Genomic DNA, 11,239 nt, shown 5'->3' on the forward strand with positions numbered 1-11,239 from the left:
ATACCCATAAACATAATGCACAAGTACAAAATACATATATGAGATAAGAAATGCTGATCCCTCCTACTCCAGAATAAGAAATCTTGACACAAACTATATTCTCCGATAGTCATAGTTTTTATTGCAAGAGTCGCAAGACCTGTCTTTCCTCTTACAAAACAAAGATGGTATTTACATGTAAAAAATGTGGGGTGAAGGGCTTTGTCGGGGGACACTAAGGGAAACGAAATTGAAATACATTTGTTTCAGCCGAGGGCTAGACAAAGATAAGTACAGTACATCCTCTGGCAAATTTAGGCCTTGCATATGTGCAGGGAGTAAAGACTTCAAAATACCCCTTCCAAACAAAACTGCTCTCCCAGCGTGTCTTGCAGAAGGTCGGTAGGACCAATCTATGGATTTCTCTTGTGAAAATTAAATTGTATTTCAGGGATCAAAAAAGGTTAACTGTGCACAAAGAGTGTTAGTATTTTCCAGGACTAGTGAAGACACTGCCTTACAACTTTCAAGCAACACATCTTGTTCCGGCAAACTTCCAGCATCTGTTGCATACGCAGCAAGGTATGAGACGGAGAGAACCCCCCCCCTGCTTTGTGTTGGTCATTGTCTCGCAGGGAATCTGGGGAATGCCTTTCAGACATCTTAGGGGGATGTGTTAAGTAACAATAGTCTGGAATGTGTATAGGGATTGGACATGTGGGGGGGTACCCCTCGGTCTCATTTCTTGCTGGGTATAATCTGTTGGCACGATTGGGTTAAAGCTGTTGCCCTTTGGCTGACCTACCCACGACGTATGCACACATGTCTACGGTGAGTCAGGGTACCACACCAAGAGCTCCAGGACACAAAACTTTGCAATAACATGGATGAAGCCATCTGTGTCAATGCAAATGGACTGAGACTTACAATATCTGCTCTCACAGCATGTGAGTTCGTTGAGTAATTATTGTGATTTTTTTTCCTTGTACCGAGTCTAACAAACTTTGTATTTGACAGAAGATAAAGACATCTGTACACAATTTTTCCATTCATGTACTCGAGCCGACAATGTACGTTCAGACTAATACATCCTATTCTATCACTAAAACACCAACATCACATCAAGCAGTGACACCCCATGCCAACATCAGAAACTTCCCAAAATGCACCCCTCAGACATAAAAATTGAAAATTGAAATCAACTGGCATGACACTTGGATCAACGTCCGAGATTGATTTAAATAAACAATGCAGGAAACGCTTACATCTGGCGCAGGGCCTCACAATATAGTTGACACTTTCATGGGTATACTCTGGAGCCTTGTGTAGCGAATGATGCTATTCCTTGCTTACAACACTGTTCACCTGTCAAGTCATTTCTAAGCTAAAGTTTTAGCATATACATATTTACATTTCACATGGCTTACGCATGACATAACGTGCTCACTCACAGGTACACTGTATGCCAGTTCTGCTATAAGTCTCACCTGATCACATACTTTATGAGTCAGTAGACAGGTTTGCCCACTTGCAAAAGAAACAGTTTTTTCTTCATCTGGTTTTCGTTAGTGTTGTAATTGAGTACTTTGAGTCCAAAATTCACTGCCAAATATTGAACTGGTTAGGAAGGAACAAAGCTTGAGACCAGGGCAATGCATGGTAAATGCACAAAGGTAAGATGACAAAAGAAATGTAAGATCAGGCACTCCCATTTTTGTAAAACTTCAGTTTTACGGAGAAAAGTAATCGGTCAAGTACTTTGAGTACTTTTATCACACAACATTAAATTCCATTGAACAGTGACGGTCTGAAGTCGTTTTATTTGGGATTTTACCTTTGTGCATTTACTCTCCAAGGCCCACATCTTTTTCCCTCCTAAACAATTCAATATTTGGCAAAGAAATTGGTGCCCTCCTTGAAAGTACCCAACTACAACAAAGATCTGATTTCTGATGAAGTTTGTCACTGTACAGAGGCCAGAAACTGCTGGGATAAAATTCAGTAGCCACAAAACTAAACAAATATATTAAAAAACTTTTACAAAATGAAAACAAAACCAAAAAACCTATGCACTGTGTCACAGTCCGTCTCTAAATTAGACCTTATTCTCATCATGACTTTTAAACCGTGCCAGGCTGAGTTAGTTCCCTCACTTTTGTAAAACCGTGACAAACTTCACTTCAGTTACAACTCTAGCCTACGATCCAATAAAAAAATCTAAACAGGCCATTAAGGAAGATGGACTCCTATGAGGTACATGCATCTCGACCCAAATAATAACATCACTGTGCTGTCGAGAAAAATGGATGCTCCAGCGCAATGCTCCAATGTCTTGTTGAACCCTGTGAGGTGTCCTGAGATTGCCTACAGTTCTTGCATCTCTGGTTTTGGTGTGGCTGTCCACAGCCGGGACTTCAACACAGCTCTTAACAAGCACACTGAGTTAGTCAGCACGACGCAGCACTTGCTTTGTCCGTTAATACTTCTGGGGAATGATTACGCTGTGGGGGATCTCATTCGTCTATGCTTGGTAACCAGAAAGCCTGTGTAACACAACATACAAAACTACTGTCAACCACAACATTCCAAGATAATTCAAAACCTGCCAAATAGGACGATATGGGAGAATTCAACTTTCTGAATCCTGCCAAATCCACAACTGTGCAGAACCTTAATAGCCCATGGTTTGTGCAAGAGGCATCAATCCCTCTGTAAAGTAACTGTAACCAGCCCTTTCCTCTTAAATCCAGCAAATCATCCAAACCTTTGTGTAAATTTTGAAGGGTTTGAATTCCAGAAGGGAACAGCCCAGCCACTAACATTAAATATGGTTATTGATACTCCGTCAAATTTCATGTAAAAAAAGAATGTGTCATTGGGCTCTGGGATTGCGGTGAATTTTACATTTTAAGAGGTTTCAGGAAGTTTTGTAGAGGAAATGAGGGAATGAGGGATAAAAGGAAAGTGAAGCTTTGCACAGCCTTCAGTGGTTGACGTTTTCTGACAGATTACTTCATCTGTTCCAAAAAAAAAACATTTGAGAGTGATTAATGCCCTTAGTAAGTTCAACTGGACAGATGTCTGGCACAATGACAGGGTTCTTCAGACTGAACACTTGGATGTTATATGACATAGCCAGCTCATAGCCATGACATAACAAAAAGACACTCATGACTGATTCAATCCAAGATGACAATGTTTAGTTACGACAGAGTTTGGTGTGCATACCATGTGCTGCGCCGCCGTGGCCAGCATCATGAATTTGGGGTTGAACTGGACGCAGTGCATGGGCGACTCGCAGTGCTTGGACTCCAGCACGGCCGTCTTGGTGCCGTTCTCTGCATTCCAGACATGCACTTTGCCATCCTGGGACCCTAGGGGATGAACAAAATGAACACTTTCACTGTGAACAACGCAAGCATGCTGTCTGAAAGCTGCTGGAGAAAGGATTTCTGAAATTGTCACTAGAGAGACTTGGGAACCCTAGTACATCTAAACAATTACAGGTTGGTTGGAATGCAAAATGTGAACTTTGATCAACTTCATGGTAAAGAAACACTCATTTTAAATCGTTCACACCGCATAAGACCCAAAACATTATGTCACAGGTCAGTCTTTTCTCGTGCTTACCTGACAAGACATATTTTGCATCTGGACTGAACGACGACTCTAACAACAACCCCTTCTGATTGAGATGACCCTGCAGAATCAAATTTAAGACTTACGAGATCTGCATCTTAATAAATCAACAGACCAGATGTTTAATATAGATCATGTCAAAACAAAATTCCACACCAAAAACAGCCACATCAATCATTCTGAAACAGCTTTGTAAGATTTCCAAAATGGACTTAAAAGGGCAAGTAACGGACTCACAAGGGCAAAAACAGGACTCACTAAGCCTATAAAAAGCCTGTTCCACCTTTCATCATGGACATGTCTGAATGTAATGACCGTGCCGGTCTGCAAGTGACATGTTTCAGTTATTGGCAATTCCCATCTTAACAAGATTTAGATAGCCAGGAAATAAAGTTTTGGTTTCTATGAGACCAAACGCTTGCACACAAGGAATACTGACAAAACTGCACTTTTATTTCCCTTTCAACTGAAACTAACAGCCAATCTGAGAATGTAAGTATTAAACTTACCCATCCACAGATGGTTGGAAATTATGACTGTCTTCTATTCTAGTCTTATAAACTTTAATTTTACGCTTCACCCTTTACAAATGTAACTTATAAGCACCACACATCCTCAGTGCTTTCTTAGAGTTTGTGAACGAAGTTCACACACTAGGTGGGGCTCAGATCCATGGCCCCTTACTCGCTAGTACAGATGTCTTACTACTGGTTCACCAAGTTTTTTATATTCCTCATATTACAAGTCTTATCTATCTGGGGAATGCTGGCTCACAGTTTTCAATGATAACAAGTTTTAAAGTTTCATTTTCGCATTTTTAAAATTACACTTATTGCTATTTGTTCATCAAAATTACCTTTGCAGTGAATTGAGCTAAAAGTTGTTTTTTTCCGGTTGAAATGATTGGAAATCTTGTTGAATAACCTTGTGGTGCCATGCTGGGATTTCCCTGACCAGTAAACTGAATCTGGCCAAAAAGATCCAACAATTGCTCACCATGAATGTCTGCTTGGGCTGTCCGCTAAATGCATCCACCAGCCGGATGACTGCGCCGTTGGTGGATATCAGGATCAGCTTGCCGTCGGCGCTGAACTTCAGCTGCGTCCAGTCGCAGTCCCGGTCTTGCTGGAGCCTGAAGGTCGTGAAGGGACCCTGAAGGAGACACAGGAAACAGACCATTGATGTACCCCAGAATGTTTCCGAAGTTGCCTAGGCCTCTGAATGGCAAGACGAAAGACTGTAATCTCTTAGCGATGTCTAAGGATGGCAACTTTCAATCATATTTTTGAAAAAGAAAGATAATATTCAACTTTTTTTCTCTAACTTTTCCATCCAATCCTTTAACACATGGACCTCAAGTAAATACATGTATCATTAGCACTTCCAGCAGGTCACCCTTTGAAAGAATTTAAACAGTCATCTCATTATCATCAAGAAGCAAGCCATTATAAACTTTAATCTTCTGGGCTCAAAACAGTATGTGTCTGTCGCTATCCAACCCTTTACCGATTCCAACGTTTCAAAGAGAAACACTGGTCACATGATACCACGGTGGCCCCTCACCCCAAAACCAGGACCTATCAGCAGCACTTCAGCTGCACATAAGTCATGAGGTAACAGGAAGGTGTGAGGCAATAAGGAAGTGAAATTCACTTTGGTCTTTGTTCTATAAAGGAAGTATCAACTACAGAATTTGTCTGGAGGACAAACGAAGGGATTACAAAGCAAATGCTATTAGTACACAAGACGAGAGATTCAACAACAGAACCAGGGGCCGCATTAATGGATCTTAATATAACACGGGCATAAACAATTTTCCAGCAGTGCCAAAAAAATGCCACACAAAGATTTGTTAAAAGTCAAAACCTGATCACTTTCGGAGAGTTTTCTTGCTTTGAAATTATTTGCTAATTTGCTAGGAGGGGGATTGGGACGCCGACTCAGCAATCTGTGACTAGTGACCAGTGTGGTATCACAAAGTAGTTCAGTTTAATAAGGTTTCCATTATCTTCACGTTTTAACAAAAAAAAAAACTAGGAGGTTTTGGACCGAAGCAAAACCTAGCTAATGCTCAACCTTCCTAGAAATGTCTCCTGCAAGTAGGTTTTTTAAACAGCGGAGTGCTATGTATGTCTTCTGACCCTAGCAGTCCGAGTTCCTGCAAAATCAGCCAGGTTTTAGAAGATTTTGCAAGATTGAGGAGGGCAGAGCCAGACAAAGACTGAAGCCTATTAAACTTGAAATACATACACAAAGAGTGTGCAATAATTTTCCTGCAAGAAGATGGTTGCAGGAAGGCTCCGGGGAATAAAGGTAAACTCCAAAAAATGTCAAATGCAGCCTAATTTCTTGACATGAATCTGAACCACTGACCCAGGCATAAATCACTCAGACTCATCCACCCAAAGTGGGACCAAGAGAGGGCATCGTTTTCCTAGCAATGGACGTACCTTCTGTGTGAGCTGCACTTCGCCAGTCTTGCTGGTTAACCCCCTTAACGTCGGGATTCTTTTGACCGCAACTGCTAAGATGCAGTATGCCCGGTATGCAAAGCCCTGTCCGGCAGCAGGCCCACATTGAAATCGCACGTGCATTATGAATAGAATGTATGTGTGGTATGCACTAATCCTCACACAAAGCTGCGGCTGTCGACGGTTGCCGGGGTGCAGGGGTCAACAATCAACTATGAAGTGCATGCACTGCATCATGGGTGGCGTCATCACTACCAACAAAATGAACACCCCCTACCAGCATGGCCCTTTTCAACTGATGAAGGGGTGCTTCTGCTCATGGTGGATTAGTAATCACATATATCTAGACCTAGACTAAAAATCTAGAATAAAAACAGGACTACATCGGTTGTACAAAAAAATGATGAAATATTTCAAAATGGAACGAGTCTGATGGGAAGCGTACCTTGTCAAACGACCGTAAGTCGTACAGTTTGATAAGCTCCGAGTTGACGCCACAGGCAAAGATAAGACCTTCTGGATCGAAGGACGCAACTGGTCTGCCTTGTAAATGCATTAGACCCTAGACAATATAAAATATTTCAAGGACAAAAAGCGGTGAAAATTGCTGAAATGAATTTAAGCAAATTTACGCTCCCTTTCAGATTTCAATAACGTATACCCGATACATGGGTCGGCCATATTGAAATTGAAAGCGAGGTTACCTCTTCCAGTTTTCAACTCGAGGGTAGAAATGAAAGCAATAAAAGGAAACTTTGTGACAATTTAGCATGATCCACTCTGATTAATAATTTCAAATGTCATCAAACATAGCTTAGATGAAGATGGTGAGTGCTTGAAGCCTGATGTAGATGTAGAGAAAAAAACTGAAAGTGAGGCTTGAAAGTACACACCAATCATGAAATAGTAAAAAAAAATATTGTTCTAAAATATTTATCATTCTGATGAAAGTTTTCACTCTCAGTTATGCACGTCTTTTTTTTACCTGGCAATTTGGTGACCTGAGGTCCCACAGTCTGACAGTCTTGTCCAATGATCCGGACAGGAAACTATCATCTATCGGAGACATGCTTAAACTGACCACTCTGAAAAGACAAGAGTTTAAACATACAACCCAAAATACATACATGTCACAAACACACCTCAAACATGGATTGTTTTTACAAGTTTCTTATTTCTGAGCGAGTATACAGTGAGTGATGACTAGCATTATTAAAGGTACATATGTTGTACATGTAAATGGACTCCTCATACATCGGACAAGAACATGAACCAACTTCATCAGTTTCAGTTGAGTTTCAGTTACAGCGGTATTGTAATTTTTACATGGCAAGGCAAAACAAAAATAAGTACTGAACAAATGTTGTATGAAGTACCAGTGGTGTACAAGCCTCCCCATCCAACCCACCCTCTCCCCGTGACCAGCCACGGGGGGTACCCCAGGTGCCCCCCTCCCCCCTGAAAAAAATGGATGAATGGATATTGAACAAGGGTAACAAAAACTTGCCCCCAAAAAACACATCACTGAAAGCTTGTGCCCCCCCCACCATAAGATGCCGGTGCCCCTTTGTGCCCTCCCACTAGTGAAATCCTAGCTACGCCACTGTGAAGTACATATGTACATTTTCTGCATATGAATCCTTAGCCCATTTCAGGACAGACCACAAGCAGTTGGCTCACTAAACACCACAGCAACCTCTGGGAATAGACTAACCTCAACAAAAGGTGTTACGACAATAAGATTCCAAAATGCATGCAGAAGCTTCAAGAACATTGGCGGTTAAGCATTTTATAGTTTAGCACAGTTTGCAACAGTTACAATACAGGCTTTGCACGGTAGCCATCTTGCAGGGCAGTTCTTTTGTTCCACAGGGAAACCTCCTGTGTGGATACCCTGTGTTACAAAAGCACAGGCCTACAAGATGGCAGCCATGCAAACCCTCTGTGCTTGCACAATGCTGCTTTCACAGCTTGCTGCCTAAAGGTTTTAGGAGGTGAGGCCACAAGTCAGACATTTCAAACTTACTTCTTAGTATGCCCAGAGAAGTATCTGATATACTTATTGTCGTGCAGCGAGAGATATCGGATGTTGTCGTCCATTTTATTGGAGGTGTAGATGACCGTGTTGACCGCATGCGTGAATCGGATCATGTCCACACCATACTTTTTACTGTACAGTGTCTTCTTAGGTCTAAGGATGGAATAAATGAAACAAGTTCCTTTAAGCAATGACGCACGCGTTCATTCTGTGGACCAGTTATTCTGTGCCCCTCTGGAATGCTAAAATTTGGACATGTTAAATTATTCATTATTATTCAACCCTCCAAAAGACTTCAAGCACATCAGGGTAATCACATACAAAAACATCATCCTGAACGACGTTATATCGTGGCATCAATCAAGGAGCCTTTTAACTTTTTTCAAATAGTGCCATCCAGCGACCCCACAGCTGTCTAAGTGGAGGCCTCGCCGGTTTCGAAGTCCCGCTGACAACTGCCTTTTCTTTTCCTTGACAGCTAAACAGTGGTGAGGTCTATTGCCTAGACCTTACACGAGGTTAAAGCCTGAGTGTATTACAGTATGACGGAAGTGCGTCTTGAAAGAGATAGCACACTAAAATACTATCTTAAGATAAAAAGAGGCAACCAAACGGCTTCAGATGCGCCGAGGAGAGACCAGGAGGGGCACTGAAACAGCGAAAGAGTGTATTCTGTTAAATCAAAAGCTGATAATTGCTGAACAAAATTGTTTGTGGTAGTGTTTGTCAGACCACATTTTTAGCCTAATTTCACGCACTCAAGTATGCGTACACATACTAGTAGGTACTGATACATGCAGGATGTACATTCCAACAGTAAAGACTGCTTGCACTGACCTGTTTTAAGATCATTCCATATGAACTCAACAAGAGGTGCCATGGTGACCGACTCAGATTTCACTCCAATATTTTTTTTAAAGGCAACTACATGCCAAATCTATTTCTGATTCGTTTTGGAGATTTGGCCTCCAAAACCCGTTGCAAATTATTTTTCTTGGTTCGCGCATGTAAACAGTGGGTGTGACTCTCAGTTTGGGGGAGGTTTATCTTAGGAACCCTTGGGAGTTGAAGCCTACAGCTTTACATGTGGTCACTCACCATGAATTTGCTGCTTCTTTTTTTAAAAACTGAGCCAAATCTGAATAGGTGACCATGGACGATTTCCAGACTTTGGTTGAGTTCATATGGAATGACCCTTTAGCAAAATACTTGTACATCCCCTTTTCTCCAATGATCAAGCTACATAATGCAACTAGAAGATCAAACTCTACTAAGCATGACGGGCAATGCTTGCTCAAGTGCAAAACCCATCAACCATTGATCCTGTCCATTACAAAAACCTACAAGGTTTGTTCACCAGCCATTATGGCAAACCTAAAAGTCTCATTCATCAGCCATTATGGCTGATGACTGAGACCTGTACATGTAGGTATGCGTACGCCGTGTAGTTCCATGCCTAGTTTAGTTCATACAAGTGCGATCATGTACTAGGAATAAGTTCGGCTTTCTACAAACGTACATAAAAATTGAAAGGGACAGAAAGCTTTTTTATGCACAAGATATATGAAGTGAAAGTTTCAGAGAAAGATGTAGGTTTTCTTTCCAAGCGACCTGGTCCAATGAAAAAAAAGGGAACTGGGTTTTTGAAATAATTTTGCTCACTTTTTTTTTCCTTGAGATTTTTTTGGGTGGTATTATTTCAACTATCTTTTTTTTTAGAACTTTTTTGAAAATAAAATTTCACCGGTCATTTCACAAAGGGACAAATTTTTTGATATCACTAGAATAAGACTTTTTGAGAAAATCGTATGTGAAGTTTGTCTCTCGTTCAAATGCTTATTTACCATGCCTTTGACTTTAGTAATACTACTGCATGAAAGAGGGGATTTGAAACAACACAACTCTGCCAAACTGCCAAATAATATTCACATGTTAATTAAAATTGTTTATTTTGTAAACAAACAAATTCACCTCTTCATGAAAATGTTAAAATTCATGTGACTTTTGTCTATTCATGAAAATGCTTGCTATCTTGCTATAGTGCGTGCCAGCTGCAAAATTGTTACATTTGTACACATTTCCAGAGTAAAATTTGTCTCTTCGTGAAAATGTGGTTTAGTTGAAATATGCCTCTGGGAAAATCTTCGTGATTTGGCTGATTTCAGCCGATTTGGAAAAAATGATTACAACAAGTTGTAGGCATTGCATAGCTCTATTTAATTTTGCCAAAAAACAGTTTGTGTGAATGGGGAAGGTTAGGGCCAGCGACCCTTAGGGGGTTAGGGTTAAAAAAAGGCAATTTGTAGGGTCCAAGTTACTTGGCTGCTTGGACTAGAAGTAGACATAGTAGTGTTAGATCTCTCAAAATCTTCAGCTTGTTCCAGAACTGTAAATCAAAACTCCATGTTGTCTCCAACATTCCCCACAAGGTTAACATGCTCCTTGCATTAAATCATGCTGTGAAAAAGTAATAGGGGCGATTCACAATAGTGTGCTTCCAAGAGTTTGCAATGCATTGACCAATCACAATAGGCGAAAACTGTTGACCCAATGTACATTTGGAAAGGGTTGACAGATATTTAATTTTACGTTGTGATTGGTCAATGCATTGCAAACTCTTGGAGGCGTGCACTATTGCGAAATGCCATTGAACATATTATCCACGGCCAAATTAAAATTCAGTGTACCCGGTCTAACACATACTTTCCCTCCAAGCAGTCATAAATGACAATAGAGTCATCCTCGCTACTGGATATCATTGTCTCTCCATTGTGCGAGAAGTCAATGCTGTTGATGCGTTCAGTGTTCTGGTCCTTGTACAATTTGGCCACGCGAAAGCTTCGCATCACAGAGTCAGAGAGCTTCATTTTTTCCCGCTGTTGTGAACCCCGTCCACCACGAAGATACGATCTCAGATTATCCTTGGTAAATGGCCTGTGAGTTTATGAGTGAAAAGCTGTAAAAGCGTCACCTAAATTCATGCAAAATGTCCATTGAATTTACTTGTGCCTTCGGCGTACAATCAGCCAAATTTTCACATCTCGTGCTTCTTCTAAATAAACCATGTGTAAGAAGAGCGCCCTCATTGACGTCAATCCGTTCAGTCTGGTTC

At 41.0% G+C, this 11,239-nt stretch overlaps 1 protein-coding gene across 1 annotated transcript; it reads right to left on the reverse strand.

The window, feature by feature from the left end:
- Window positions 1-98: 98 nt before the first annotated feature.
- On the reverse strand, window positions 99-11,201 carry wdr82 (WD repeat domain 82). The gene is made up of 8 exons (XM_022248345.2): window positions 10,831-11,201; window positions 8,116-8,280; window positions 7,075-7,174; window positions 6,535-6,651; window positions 4,615-4,770; window positions 3,610-3,679; window positions 3,208-3,353; window positions 99-2,522 (listed from the first exon to the last, which is right to left on the reverse strand). Exons 1-8 carry the CDS (start codon window positions 10,992-10,994, stop codon window positions 2,493-2,495), a joined length of 948 nt encoding a protein of 315 aa, XP_022104037.1. The 5' UTR covers window positions 10,995-11,201; the 3' UTR covers window positions 99-2,492.
- Window positions 11,202-11,239: the final 38 nt, after the last annotated feature.

The sequence above is a fragment of the Acanthaster planci genome, linkage group LG04, assembly GCF_054643075.1.
Source record: "Acanthaster planci isolate LZ-2023a linkage group LG04, COTS_SCS, whole genome shotgun sequence".
NCBI lineage: Eukaryota > Metazoa > Echinodermata > Asteroidea > Valvatida > Acanthasteridae > Acanthaster > Acanthaster planci.